At 39.4% G+C, this 14,080-nt stretch overlaps 3 protein-coding genes across 5 annotated transcripts; 2 read left to right on the forward strand and 1 right to left on the reverse strand.

The window, feature by feature from the left end:
* The first annotated feature begins 1,394 nt into the window (after positions 1 to 1,394).
* LOC121792141 (putative phosphatidylglycerol/phosphatidylinositol transfer protein DDB_G0282179) lies at positions 1,395 to 3,560 on the forward strand. The gene is made up of 4 exons (XM_042189963.1): positions 1,395 to 1,665; positions 2,233 to 2,334; positions 2,973 to 3,133; positions 3,311 to 3,560. The coding sequence occupies exons 1-4, from the start codon at positions 1,566 to 1,568 to the stop codon at positions 3,422 to 3,424; spliced, it is 477 nt and encodes a 158-aa protein (XP_042045897.1). The 5' UTR covers positions 1,395 to 1,565; the 3' UTR covers positions 3,425 to 3,560.
* A 75-nt stretch (positions 3,561 to 3,635) lies between these two features.
* Positions 3,636 to 7,435, reverse strand: LOC121792140. The gene is made up of 4 exons (XM_042189962.1): positions 6,791 to 7,435; positions 5,982 to 6,137; positions 5,147 to 5,830; positions 3,636 to 4,989 (listed from the first exon to the last, which is right to left on the reverse strand). Exons 1-4 carry the CDS (start codon positions 7,163 to 7,165, stop codon positions 3,946 to 3,948), a joined length of 2,259 nt encoding a protein of 752 aa, XP_042045896.1. The 5' UTR covers positions 7,166 to 7,435; the 3' UTR covers positions 3,636 to 3,945.
* Positions 7,436 to 11,061: 3,626 nt separating this feature from the next.
* Positions 11,062 to 13,738, forward strand: LOC121792143 (calcium-dependent protein kinase 26-like). Of its 3 annotated transcripts, none has more exons than XM_042189965.1 (7): positions 11,062 to 12,099; positions 12,181 to 12,324; positions 12,423 to 12,575; positions 12,642 to 12,757; positions 12,851 to 13,018; positions 13,096 to 13,320; positions 13,414 to 13,738. In XM_042189965.1, the coding sequence occupies exons 1-7, from the start codon at positions 11,301 to 11,303 to the stop codon at positions 13,534 to 13,536; spliced, it is 1,728 nt and encodes a 575-aa protein (XP_042045899.1). In that variant the 5' UTR covers positions 11,062 to 11,300; the 3' UTR covers positions 13,537 to 13,738. The 3 variants fall into 3 exon arrangements, with proteins under 3 accessions (XP_042045899.1, XP_042045900.1, XP_042045901.1); XM_042189966.1 differs by having other exon boundaries at positions 12,429 to 12,575; XM_042189967.1 differs by lacking the exon at positions 13,414 to 13,738 and having other exon boundaries at positions 13,100 to 13,289.
* The last annotated feature ends 342 nt before the right edge of the window (positions 13,739 to 14,080 follow it).

Raw genomic sequence — 14,080 nt, forward strand, 5'->3', positions numbered from 1 at the left:
CGCAGACTCCTGCCGTGCCGCAAAGTAGGCCTTCTTCTCATCTCCTGGGCATCGGATCGTCTTCACAAAGACGGGCCACCTAGGGTATATCCCATCCGCCAAGTAGTAGCCCATATCATGTTGGCTGCCGTTGGCGACAAAACTGATGGCCGGACCGACGCCCTGACACTGCTCGTTGAAAAGTGGCGACGAGTTGAGGACGTTGAGGTCGTTGTTCGAACCAGCTATCCCAAAATACGCGTGCCAAATCCGAAGCCGGTAATCAGCTACGGCCTCCAGGATCATCGTGGGATTCTTTCCCTTGTAGCCGGACGTGTAGAACCCCTTCCAGGCTGTGGGACAGTTCTTCCACTCCCAATGCATACAATCAATGCTGCCTAACATACCCGGGAACCCATGCTGACTCCCGTGCATCCGCAACAGATCTTGGCAGTCTTCGGGGGTAGGCTTTCGCAGATATTGATCACCGAATACTTCTATCACTCCCAGACAGAAATTCTTCAGACATTGCAGGGCAGTCGTCTCACCGATGTGGAGATACTCGTCCCACATGTCTGCCGCGCCTCCGTAGGCCAACTGCCGGATTGCCGTAGTGCACTTTTGAATAGGTGTGTGGCCGGGTCTGCCAGACGCATCGTGTCTGAAGCGGAAATACAGATATCGAGACTCCAAAGCGTTGACAATACGCATAAACAGGTCCCTGGTCATCCTAAAACGACGCCTGAAAAGGTTGGCGGTGAACCGAGGCTCCTGTGCGAAGTAGTCTTCGTATAGGCGCTGATGTGCAGCTACGTGATCCCGATCAATCACACTGCGGCGGTGGACCACGGGGGGAGGTCGAGGTATCGCCGGCTGCAAGGCACTTTCCATCCATTGGTTTATCGCGTTGGTCGTATAGGCGTCCAACGCCTCGGCCATACGACGTTCGTACTCCTCAGCATCCCCTCCGTTACCACCACTACTACCACCAGCGTTACTCATTTTGCGTTGTTGATCTTGAACAGAAATTAAGATAGAGAGAGTACTCGTTAAAACAAGTGGTGCGAATGAAAATGCCGAGCAAAACGCGTATATATAGTGTTTCGGAAAAAAAAAAAATTAAATTTCGCGCCAGGCGGTGCGCTGGGCGATCCGGGAGCTGCAATAGCGCCGAACGGACCGCCCAGCCGACCGCCGAGCGCCACGCCACCGCCCAGCGCTGCGCGGTTTCTCTCTCCACTCAGCCGCTGGGCGGCTGCAATAGACCGCCCAGCGAACCGCCCAGCGCCGGCGCTCGACTGGGCGGTCGCTGGGCGCCTATTGTGGATGGTCTAAGAGCCCAATGATATAGTTGGGGACTTGGGGTATTAGGCCATTTGTGAGCGGGGCGGCAAATGTTCACACCTTAACGGGTCGGATCCTCTCGAAGCCGCGGGGCGCGGCGTCTTCTTAGTCTAGAAAAGAATATAAATTTCTGAAACTCCTACCTAATCCATATAAATTGTCGCCGATCACTGAGGACACGTACTATTTTTTCTTCATAAAAAACGTCTGATTCTCTCTCCAAAAACACTTGAATTTGAACGATGGCGGGTGTGCCGATGAAGCTTTTCGGTTGCTTTCTCGTTGCTCTGTGTCTACTTGTACCGTTGATTTCCGCCAAGGCAACCGATGTGAAGTATTGCGGTCTGTTTTCTTTTCTTCTCCCGCCGATTTGAATAATCGCTCACTCCAGAACTTCGATTAGTTGACTTCTTTCGTTCACTTCAGTTTCCCTGCTTATATTGTGATTAGTTGACTTCTTTTGTTAGTGTTTTGTGCGCTTTGGTTTTTTCGCCTAGGGTTTTTGGATGGTTGATCTGATTTTTTTTTGTGCCGATTGCACCTGAACTGTATTCTATCGGTGATGTGGAGGTTATGATCATGCCTGAGTAATTTTGATTGTGAAATTAGACTTACTTAATTTGGATTGGACTGTTTAGTCGATTCGTTGACCAAGAAAGAGGGAGAAGGCTAGAAAAAGAAGATAACTCTAGAATTGATCACTCATTGCATGTTACTGTGTTATATCTGTAGCCTTAAAGCCCTAAGGTTTTGCTCCTTGATCTGTCATATATTGGTGCTTGCGTGTGGTTATTAATTACGTATTTGGAATTCACAAATCAGCGCAAGGTTTCATTTAACTGATATGCTCCTAATTGAATATTACCTTGCATTCTTTTAATTTTTTTTGTTCTGGGTATTGAATTGCAGATAAGAAGGCTAATTACATTGTCAAGGTGAATGGACTCGACATAGATCCATATCCAATTTCCAGAGGCTCGAATACAACCTTTGCAATTTCTGCAACTACTGGTGATTGCTTTTTCTATATTCCTTTACTTTTTACGATGATGTACTTTGATGAAACTTTTCTATTAATTTGTACATTGGAAAGTTGATGTTGTGCATACTCTCCAAGTTCTTCCTTAAATGGCACTGATCCCTAATTAAAGGATGCTAGTAGCTTAATTAACTCCAAATTTTGTTTCATGCCACCGTGATTCAGATCTTGACATAGTTAGTTGTCAAGGTGGTTATATCGCCACTGATTTCGGGTATAGGGGAAGGAAGGCAGAAGGGACTGCAATTTTGACCATCTCTTTTTTAGTTTTGCTATCTTTTTGTGTTTAATTGTCTAGAGATCATGCATATTGTGCTTTCTGGAAAGAAATTAGTCTTGGGATGTGTTACTACGAGGATATTCATGGATGGTTATATATCTTTTAAAGATGTTTACGAATATATAAACCAAATGTTGGTTGTCATTTATTTTTTAAAACTTGTGTGAAATAACTTGGATTAACTAACATCCTTCTTCCCCATGCTCCTCTGTAAGAGCTGTCCACATCTACATAAGTTGAAATTCATGTTCCTTTTACTAGTCTTCAAATGTCGACGTCACACAGTTAGTTCCATTGAGTTCAAAGTTTGAGAATGATTATTGAATGCAGGTCAACCAATAACTGGCGGGAAACTCGTTATTGATGTCTCATACTTTTGGTTTCACGTCCATAGCGAGGATCGTGATCTCTGTAAAGATACTTCTTGTCCGATCAATGTCGGTGATTTTCTGGTCTCTCACTCCCAGGAATTACCTGGAATCACCCCACCTGTGAGTCATTTACCCTCTATTCCTCCTGAGTGTCTTATTAGACAACACATTGACCTCCTTTAAGAGGTGGCATGTTACATGTATATGTTGAATTATTCTCAATCCAATTGCAGCGTCAAGTTATAGAACACGTTCGTCATGAATACAACTAATTTACGCATTTTATTCTGTTTGCAGGGTTCATACACTCTGACAATGAAAATGGTGGATGGGAACAACAATCAGTTGACGTGCATTACTGTTGATTTCAGCATTGGTTTCATTGCAGAAGAGACCTTGGCTGTTATGTAAGCTCGAGAATGTTCTCAGTACTCCTATGTTTCCCAGCCTTTGGCTAATGTATAGAAGACTTGTTTTTATGTATCACGTTCCCCTTTGAGTATCTAATACATGTATTCAGACAGTGACAATGATTTTATACTGGTAATCTGCGTGACCACAGAAAAATACCATAATTTGCAATAGGCATCCACCAAAATTGGTGACTGGGGAACTCAACAAATAGATAAACAAAAATGAGTAGATAAATAATGGATATCAGTAACTACATCGTTATGTCATTGAAATCTAAAAAGATAGTTGATAACTAGTGAATGAAAGACAAGTTGAAAGTGGGATACAAAAAATGCTATCACCTTATGCATTACTAGAAGTACAACCTAGAACACAATATGCGTACACCAAGATGAACTTCAGTGTAGATTCCTAATCCTATGATACATCGTAGTCAGCACATGCCCCTCTTCGAAGGATTTTTGAAGTTAGCTATACACCGTAGTAAGATATACATTTACCAGATTCAGGCCGCAACCTCAGGTATAGATAGATACATCAACCTCCGTTGCCTGAGAAACAAATGCTGGCTGCTGCTCCAATCGCGTGTAGTGAAACTCTATCTGCAGCCGTTGATGAAGAGGAGTCGACATTGACAGACCTTTCTTCACATCTGCTTCCAGTTCTCTGATTGGGATTGCAGCCAAGAAGTTCTTTATGTACTCTTTGCACGACTCTTTCCCGTGAAAGAGAATCTCTTCATCCTTCTTCTCCTCCGACTCTTCCTTCAACTTAGCTGCCTGCCCGTTTGAGTCAACTGGCTCAACTGACGCACCAGAAGCACATTGCTCGCCAGCAGAGTTTTCTTCTCGAGATTCATCACCATTTTTCAGGTTATAGATAGTCGTGTTCCTGTCGAATTTCAGTATGTAAGCTTGATTGCATCCTTCGTGCAGACGCTCCCCTAAAGTGTCGATGATGTAGTAAGCATCTGTCTCGACCTTGAGGACGAAAAAGTGATCGTTCCAGCTGACTATGAAAATCGGAGCTTCACCGCTGGTGGAACTCTCTGGCCTGCTGATCTCGTCCCAAATATCATCGAAGGACATGGCACCACACAGAAAATCAAAATGTTCCCCTTCTATACAATCGGGATGGAAAAACCCAACAAAGGAACTCCCGGGAACGATGCAAAGATCAAGGATCTTCGTATGGAGGACTGTCTCTAAGTCGAAGTGTTTGTCAGGAAAACGCTCCTTGTAAATTTCATTCTCACAAAGATTTCTCCATTCCAAGGATCCATATCTGATTAAACTATCAAACTGCGACTTGATTGGCATGAGGCTGTGATTGTTCTGCAACCAATCAGCAATAACAGCAACAAGAACCGTACAAGCACTTTCTCCCGCAGCACGCTCACTACGTTGATCAATCGAAGCAAAAAAGACTTGCATCTGAATCTTCATGCGTCCATCCCGGCTTGTTACTTCTCTCTGCTCCCAGACTCCAACAGCAAAATTATCATCACCAAACTCGGACAATGATGATCGATTTGCATTTGGATCCTCGTCTGTTCTTTGCCACTACAACCAAGATGCACAGCAATACTCAGATTTTTTTTATTTTTTGTTTTTTTGATATATGAATCAGGATGAACATTGATTTGCAGTTGAATAATCTTTTGTTTTACCACAAACAAAATATCAACTTAAAGGAAGAAAGGTGCAAAAGATTCATTACCTTTGGAGAGAGAGATTCATCCGAACTAAGCTGCCTGCGGTCAAAATCTATATCATCTCCACCTTCTTCACCGTTAGTCTTTTTTAGTAACGGTTCGCCTTTGGCTTTAGGAGATCGGAAACTCAGCTTCCTCTTCCTCCAAGGAAAAATACTACGTTTGGAGTTTTGTATCAGTGATAGCTCCGGAGCTGAAGAAATCGAGTCCTCTACAGGAGGGCAGCCAGCATCTGATCTCCGGCGGTGACTGTAGTAAACCCAATCTTCAGCATCATAGCTGGTAGCACCAGAATAACACGACACACCGGCATGATTAGCATAAGCCAGTGTTCCGTAGCTAAATGACTTCCTAACAGCACAGTCCTTTTTGCCTTCCTCACATTCCCCTTCCTCAAATTCATCAGTCGAGTCCAATTCACAAGGGTAAGCATATTCGTCGTCCTCACTCTTAGAGAAGTACCTGCCTTCGCTACCCTCCTCTTCATGGCCGGTCTTTCTAGGCCTCCGAGTTGACACATATTCAGTAATGAATTTGACCTTCCTCAGCGCAGCTTTAAGTGCAGATACCTCCTCCTCTTTATCCATAGAAGAAGCTTCTCCGGGTGCTGAAATGGGCGGTACATGCAATTCGGGGACCAACTCGGCTGATTGCTGTGCACCTTGAAGTTCTAGCAAGTCGAGAGATACCTGCAGATTTATATAAAGATAGCGTCATCTATATGGCGGGCAGGGAAGGTGATAAGAATATACGTTCCACCCGCCTTTTGTTTTGTATCATAAGGGACAACCTAGGAAGCTATGATAACAATATAGTGTTAATCATTAAGTAGTTACTTACGAAGAGAGAAGGGTGGTGCTCGACCGCGATGTTGGAAACGATTAAAGGAATTTTGACAACGCAAAGTTCCTCCTTAGTCTTTGAAGCATATTCAGCAATGTTTAATGTTCCCAAACCAACAACCGAAATCTTGTTCTTTGTACCTTGATTCAACCCCTGATAGAAAAGAGAAGGCTTTAATGCTCACAACCTTGATAACAGCTTGAAAGAAGAGAGAGCAGAAATCGCCAGTACAAAATCACTTGCCGAAGTGATGCTTTATGAAAACTTTTTTATATACAACGCAAAACTATTGCAGTCGAGACTATTACTATCAAGATCTTCTGCATCATGGTTCAAGACTACGAAACTCATTTTTCGATTGTAACCATCTAAAACTGTGCATATATGAAAAGTAAAACAGAAGCTCTTGCACATGTACTACAAGAAAATAAAATAACAGCAAACTAGTCTTATTAAGATAAGAGGAAAAGGAATGATGAATTGAGCATGGTGATCCAGTCCATCATCACTGTTTCATTGACCAAGCATGCTTAGCTACTAATTGGGGGAAGGAATAAAAAATTACAGTTGGCAAAGACCATACATTTTCCAGAAAGGTTTCTTCAAGATCCATAAAAGGATATTCTAATCAACCATAATTTCTCCTCTTCCTCCGGCATTAATCAATACTATTCGAAGACCAAAAATTGCAATTTCATTTACATTGTGATAAAACACTAGCATCCCAAGAAACTTAACAAGTACACTAATCCTTAAAAAATTACATTATCAATATCAAAAGGAAAGGGGCGAAAGAAGAAACTGACCTCAGTGACTTGCAAAACAGCAAAATTGATCTCCCAAGGATGAAACACATTGTCCTTGTAGCCAGAAAAACTACAGACGTTACAATATTCCTCATCCCACTCCAACAAAACGGCGTCGTTTGGGTCATCACAACCAGCAACCCTCTTAACCGACTCTTCCCTTGTACAGTTCCTCTTCACAGTCCTCCGGAATGAGCCCAGCGATATCTTGGGGCCCTTCCACCTGATCTCCACCGCGAAACCACCATTATTATCCTTGTCTGCACCCTCGCACACCCAATCACAGCCCTCCAGCTTGTGCACAGTGAGCCTCACCTCGAATTTCCTGCAAATCAGAGGGGGCCATGGCCTCCATTTCATCATCTTCACCACCATCTACTAGATGAGTTGAAACAAAGTGGGGATTTCCGAAAAAGATTCCTCTTTTTTGAAGAAACCATCAAAATTTTGAGCTAGGGAAGAGAGAGGAACGACCAAGATCTGTTGATTGTTGATGGAGTACTACAACGTTGGATGTCGAGGTTTCCTGACAATGTGGATGAGAAAGAATTGTACTCCAGTTTCGAGGACAAGATTCAACAACTCTATGCACGGCGAGATGAGAGAGAAAGAGTGCCGTTATTTTCAAGGCTAGGCAAAGGGAAAAATGACAAGCAGGCTATTTTAATTTTGCCTATACTCCTATGCTTTATTGTTTTTCTTTTCTCTGAAGAAAATACTAGAGTAGGAGTATCTCGTTTTATGAAATCATTTTATTTATACTTTATTAAAGTTAATGTATTAAAATAACATTTAAATTTTATATACGTTTTCAATTTATATTTCTTTCTTAACATTAGTATCAAAAAATGGAACTTCTAATAATCAACGAATAGGATATAATCTTAGGAATAATTATACTAAAATCAAAAAAAAATTATCAAATTTTGGTAAGTTGTATGATATCTGAGGATGATATGTATAATCAAAATTAATTGGGTTGTTCTTACGAACACTGCGTTGTCTAGAAACTTCCACCTGGACGGGTCATTTTGGTCATTATTGACCCAGACGGACCGATCTCACAAGCCTTTGAAATTTTAGAGACATGTGTAGGGTTCATTCCGTTCCACTCCGAGCTGCTAGCACACACTCCTACACACCTCAAGAACGCTCTTGGACACGAAATTGATGAGTGAAGACTTTGAATCGAGGATTGAAGTTTTCACTCTGATTATTCATCCCTTGGAGTATCTAGTTTGCTATATCTTGTGTTTTTGCTCTAATTAATTGTTTTAAACTTTGATTTAGCTAAGAACATGAGAAGCTAAACCCTTTTTGTATTACTCTTGGTGAAGATGCATTGAGTTTATTACTACTCCTATTATTTATTCGATTAATTTTTTCTTACTTTGCTCTTGTGGTTGTTTGAATGGAAATTTTTACCTTTTTCGTTCAATTGATTAGCTACCTATTGAATTTATTAGAGTTAGTTAAATTAATCGGAAGATAGAATAGTTAACCTACAAATAAGAATAATTCATGCTTTGATTAATCGAACTCTAGAGAGTTGAGGTTTTGTGTGTGGTTTTTTGTTCGAGTGAATTTGGGAGTTAGATGTTAGGCTTTGGATTGGACTTTGATCCTAACATCTAATATACATATTTCTTATCTCGTGGGTGGGTTTAATCTAATTAAATTACTGACCTAACAACTCTAGGGACACTAAATAGACACGGGAAATTGATGAGATTATAGTTTGACTTTGTGCATTGAATACCTGAATTCTGCTTTCAACTACACCATCCTTTTCATATCATATTTAATTGCTCAAGTTTCCCTTTTTGTCAATTTAATTTTGTTTAAGTGGTTGATTTTGAACAAATTTTTTTTTGAATATTCTTGATAGTAGTTAAGATTAGTTCAAGGTTCTTAAGTTGGCACATTAGTATGATATGGTATTCTTATTTGTCATTGTTGCATTAGCCTCGTACACTTGTAGGTTGCTTAAGCAGTATAGTAAAATAAAATGAGTCTAACTTGTTGAGATTTAGAATTCAAACGGTTTCTTATGGTATTTGAATTTCTAATTCATTTATCAATTATTATCTTATATTAATAAAAATTTAGTAATATGTATATTAAATAAAAAATAGAACATTATTCTTTATAGTTATTTATGGTATAAAACTAATTATTGAATTGTCAAGTTAATTGTTAAACATGACAAAAGAATAGACAATAATGGTGCACCTAGGTCCAACCCACCCGCTAGCTCATCTGGTTATAGAACAGCTTATTCAGGTTGTGGGCTAATCAGGTTATAACGTTATCGGACAAAATTTTTTTAACCATAACCCTCTAAATTTAACGAGTTATTTTGGCGAGGCCATAGATTTTAAGTTGCAGTGACATCCCTAATGACGAGACATGGTTGGTAATTAGTGGTAATTTTTAAAATTTTATTTATATCCGTTTATCTTGTTTTCTCTTTATAATCATTCATTCATATTTTTGTTTTTGTTTTTTTATTATTTATTTACAATAATATTATATAAACTCAATAATCATTTTTATAATTAAATTATAACAACATATCACTGCTAAATAGGGAAACAATACAAAAATGAAGAAACGTGTGAAAAAGAATGATGTAGTTGCACTTTTGCTTGTGCCGTGGAAACGCGTTAGTTTGTTTTCAATTTTATTTGGAAGGTCGAGTGCGTCCTACTCGCATATCACTAGTTGACAACTATTTATGCGTTTACCCTAGTTATGTACCTCTCACAATAATATTAATGCAATTATTAATGTTTTACATTAATTTCATGATGCATTATCTAAAAAAATGGAAAGTTCAAACTTCGAACACTGAATGAACCTATCACCTAAATTTCAATGTTACATTTTGTTTAGTCAAAACTCCAATAGACGTCAATTTAGAGTGATCAGAATCCAGAAAGGCACGTGAATTCTTGAAGAAAGCAAAATTTATAGCACATCCTATTTTCCAATACGTGGTGCATTGACCCTCTTATCATCATCAGAAAAATATTGGCACGTACTCATTCCAATGATTTAAAGAGCGTTATTTTGACTCGGTATGAATTTTAAAAAATTTATTTGGCTTTGTGAAAACAAAGTGAATGAAAAAAAATAGTAGAATACGAGTCTTATTTTTATATTAATTTTACAATAAATTGTGTATAAAAAAATTAATAGGATTTGGGGTCTATTTTTGGTAGTATTAATTTTATAATGAATTGTGAGTGTAACAAAATTAATAGAATGTGAGGTCTGCGTATTAAAAATTAAAATAAATAAATAAAATTTTAAACCAATATACTCTCCACATTCTATAGTGGGGTCATTTTGCTATTTTGGTATGTTACATATTAGAGGAGTCATTCTCATTTTTAGTATAAAAGTCAATACAATTCTTCTCTTACTTTACTCTCATTTACTTTATTCTCTCTTCATCTTTCTACCTTTTTTTCTTTTACCTCACTTAACACAATTTTTCTTAATCTTTGTGCCAAAAAAAAATCCACCTATGGAACGGGGGAGCAGTACTTACCTGGAAAAAAAAAAGCAAAAAAATGGTAGAGAAATGAGTAAAGAATACATCTGGGTGGAAACATACTCCGATGGAATCGGTGCCGTAGCCGGCTGCCGCTCATCCTTGATATCATTATGCATGCAATGCTGGCGCCGGCGCCGGCGCTCTCTTTATATATTTACAAATCCTATAAATATTTATCCTTTAGCTAGCGGTGTACTATTTCAGAGTCAAGCCCATTGTTTCTTAGAAATAGTCAAATCGTCGGATTTTTTATTTTTAATTATGATATTTAAGTATTTGCGCTTTATTTAAATATTCAATACAGAACTAGGTCTGTGTTGATGCATAATTCAAAGTATAATAGCGAATCAGATCACTTGTGTTTATCCAAAAGAGAACATTAAATGAAGGCGTACAAGTTTAGGAATATCAACTCCAAATTACGAAAATTAGCATACAGAATCCGGTCTGAATTATGTAACGTCTTTTGGTTTGGTAATTTTAGATAATTACACAAATGAACTCCAACGCGTACGTGCAATTTGGAAAGTTGAAACATTGTTTCTAACCGTAACATCTCTATTTCTCATTCGCGTTTATTTCATGTTTCGACACATTCAAAACCCACGGTTTTCACACACTCTACGTTACAACATATGAAAAAAAAAACAAACCAAAATTATAAATATAATTCAACTGACTCGGCACACAAAACACTTCCATTTTTCCTCTATTCCACACTTTCTTTCCTCTTTCTCTTTTCATAATCTTGCCACCTTCTCAAATTTCCACTTTTCCCCCCTTTGAAACATTCACTCTTTCACTATCAATATTTTTTTTAATTTAATTAGAATTCTCAAAATCAATATATAAGCTGCATTTCCTGTTTTCCTATTCAGTTGAAGAAGCGTTGCATATGATGCTTGCGAGATCAAATCCAGTCAGTTGAATTCAACAGTTTTCATCCCAATGGGAAACAATTGCGTTCACGGAAAAATTGACGATCACGGCGCTCTCTACTGCCTATTCTGGCCGTCAAAACCACGAGAAGACAACGCCGCCGTTACTCAAAATCAAAAACCGATCAAAATTGAAACCGAAGCCGTAACAACAACAACACCGCCATCACCGAAGAAAGTGACGATCGATGTGAAACCAGCGGAGGAAAAAGTGTTCATGATCGTGACGGAGAATCCGAAGCCACCGCCGCGTAAAAAGCCTAACGCCGTGAAGAGGAAGATGAGCATTGGCCTCGAGGTGGACTCTGTTCTCAAAACCAAAACAGGGCACCTCAAACAGCGGTTCGATTTAGGCGAAAAGCTCGGGCACGGCCAGTTCGGAACAACGTTCCTCTGCACCGAGAGGAAGACAGGCAACAAATTCGCCTGCAAATCCATCGCTAAGCGGAAATTGGTGCAGAAAGAGGATCTGGAAGATGTGAGAAGAGAGGTGGAAATCCTGCACCACTTGTCCGGCCACGACAACGTCGTCTCCATCCAGGGAGCGTACGAGGACGCTGTTGCGGTCCATGTCGTGATGGAGTTCTGTGGAGGCGGGGAGCTTTTCGATAGGATCGTCCAGAGGGGGCATTATTCGGAGAAGAAGGCCGCGGAACTTACTAGAACAATCGTTGGTGTGTTGGAGGCTTGCCATTCGTTGGGAGTTATGCATAGAGATGTGAAGCCGGAGAATTTCCTTTTTGTTAATGGAGCTGAGGATTCGGCTATGAAGATCATAGATTTTGGTTTGTCTGTTTTCTTCAAGCCAGGTATATATACTCAGATTTTCCATTGGTTGGGAGAAGGTCATGTTTTGGATTGGTTAGTGATTGATTGAATTTACTATTTAGGGCAAGTGTTGAGTGATGTGGTGGGAAGCCCTTACTGCGTTGCACCGGAAGTTCTGTGCAAGCGGTATGGCGCAGAGGCGGACTTGTGGAGCGCTGGAGTTATAGTTTATATCCTTCTCTGTGGAGTGCCTCCATTTTGGGGTGGTGAGATTTTGATTTGCGTGTGAGTTGTGGTTTTCAATGTTTTAGTTGATTTCTGATGGTTTGAAGTTTGGATTGAATACATATATATTGTTGCGCAGAAACAGAACAAGAGATATTTAAAGAGGTTTTGTACGGTGAGATTGACTTCTCATTACATCCATGGCCTAACATCTGTGAGAGTGCAAAGGATCTTGTGAAGAGAATGCTTGTAAGGGATCCCACAAAAAGGATAACTGCTCATCAAGTTCTATGTAAGTACACATGTTTGGTTAGAAATGTGAAGTGTAATGTTGATTGAGTTTTTGAATTTGTTGCAGCACATCCATGGGTGCAGGTTGGCGGGGTAGCTCCAGACGAGCCTATTCACTCTGCGGTGCTGAGCCGGATGATGCACTTCTCGGCCATGAACAAGCTCAAGAAAATGGCTATAAGAGTATGTGACATACTATCAAGAAAAATGATACTACTGCTATACTAACTAATGTCTTTTGTTACAGTGGTAACGCTTGTGTTTGTAACGATGCAGGTGATTGCAGAGAGTCTCTCCGAGGAAGAGATTGCAGGGCTAAGAGAAATGTTCGAGACAATAGATTCAGACAACAGCGGCTACATCACCTTCGAAGAGCTTAAGGTTGGCCTAACAAGATACGGGGCTAATCTTGAGGAATCAGAGATACATCATCTGTTGAGAGCTGTAAGTACTGAGACAACACTTGGAAAGTTGGAATCTCAAAGCTCGAAACACTAACACATGTGTTAAACTCTCTGTAGGCAGATATTGATAACAACGGGGCCATTGACTATGGAGAGTTCATAGCAGCAACGTTGCACATGAACAAAATCGACAAGGATGATCATCTCATTCGCGCATTTTCTTACTTTGACAAAGACGGGAGTGGATACATAACGCAAGACGAGCTTCAACGAGCTTGTGAGGACTTTGGGATTCAAGATATCAAGCTTGATGAAATTATTCAAGAAGCAGACCAGGACAATGTGAGTGCCACATTTTCTTACAAGTATTTGTTGGGTTATAGAGTTAGTTTGATATGGAATTCGACAGTAACATGTTGTGATGGTTTGGTGCAGGATGGCCGAATAGATTACAATGAGTTTGTGGCTATGATGCATAGAGGTAACACAGATTTCAGTAACAAAAAATTTAAGAATAATTTTGGTGTTGGATTCAAGGAGGCAATGCCAGTTTGTTGATACGAAATATTTTCCTTTTTTTTCCCTCTTTTTTTCAAATTTAAAATTACTTTGTAAGTTATACAAATGGCCCAACAGGTCCAACACCATATTTTTTCAGTTTACAAAATTAGCATTGTTTTTTTTCTGTTAAATTTTGTAATGCAACTGTAGCCCTGCTAATTCTGCTTGCTAGTTTAGTTTAGTGTATATACTTTTCAAATATACTTTGTTGGAATTCAAGAATTACTAGTGCTACTTAATTGGGCTAATGCGATTAGGCTACATAGATTTTGTGAAAGCGCAAATGAACCTCGAAATGCGATCTTTTCTTTTTGATTAATCGTTAGGAAATTATAATAAGAGTAATAGTAGATAATACCGTATTATAGGCTACAAACATTTTACAAATACTATGTTTTTGCTCTTGTATTACTTAGAGCTCCCAAATGCATATCGCTTCACAATAATAAGAAAAAGAAACGTCGAAAACAAATAAGTAAAACCGGATCATCCAAATTATTAATGATTAATAAAACTCCAGTCTTTTTGTTTATTATCAAAA

Source organism: Salvia splendens, chromosome 2 (genome assembly GCF_004379255.2).
Source record: "Salvia splendens isolate huo1 chromosome 2, SspV2, whole genome shotgun sequence".
NCBI lineage: Eukaryota > Viridiplantae > Streptophyta > Magnoliopsida > Lamiales > Lamiaceae > Salvia > Salvia splendens.

Excerpts from the sequence above, each read along its gene's own strand:
- LOC121792143 (XM_042189965.1), top strand. The coding sequence starts at position 11,301 with ATGGGAAACAATTGCGTTCACGGAAAAATTGACGATCACGGCGCTCTC. Across the intron at positions 12,325-12,422 it reads AGTGCCTCCATTTTGGGGTG|AAACAGAACAAGAGATATTT; the intron begins GTGAGATTTTGA and ends ATTGTTGCGCAG. Across the intron at positions 12,576-12,641 it reads AACTGCTCATCAAGTTCTAT|CACATCCATGGGTGCAGGTT; the intron begins GTAAGTACACAT and ends AATTTGTTGCAG.
- LOC121792140 (XM_042189962.1), bottom strand. The coding sequence starts at position 7,165 with ATGGTGGTGAAGATGATGAAATGGAGGCCATGGCCCCCTCTGATTTGC. Across the intron at positions 6,138-6,790 it reads CTGTTTTGCAAGTCACTGAG|GGGTTGAATCAAGGTACAAA; the intron begins GTCAGTTTCTTC and ends CTTTTCTATCAG. Across the intron at positions 5,831-5,981 it reads AGCACCACCCTTCTCTCTTC|GTATCTCTCGACTTGCTAGA; the intron begins GTAAGTAACTAC and ends ATAAATCTGCAG.
- LOC121792141 (XM_042189963.1), top strand. The coding sequence starts at position 1,566 with ATGGCGGGTGTGCCGATGAAGCTTTTCGGTTGCTTTCTCGTTGCTCTG. Across the intron at positions 2,335-2,972 it reads TGCAATTTCTGCAACTACTG|GTCAACCAATAACTGGCGGG; the intron begins GTGATTGCTTTT and ends TATTGAATGCAG. Across the intron at positions 3,134-3,310 it reads TACCTGGAATCACCCCACCT|GGTTCATACACTCTGACAAT; the intron begins GTGAGTCATTTA and ends TTCTGTTTGCAG.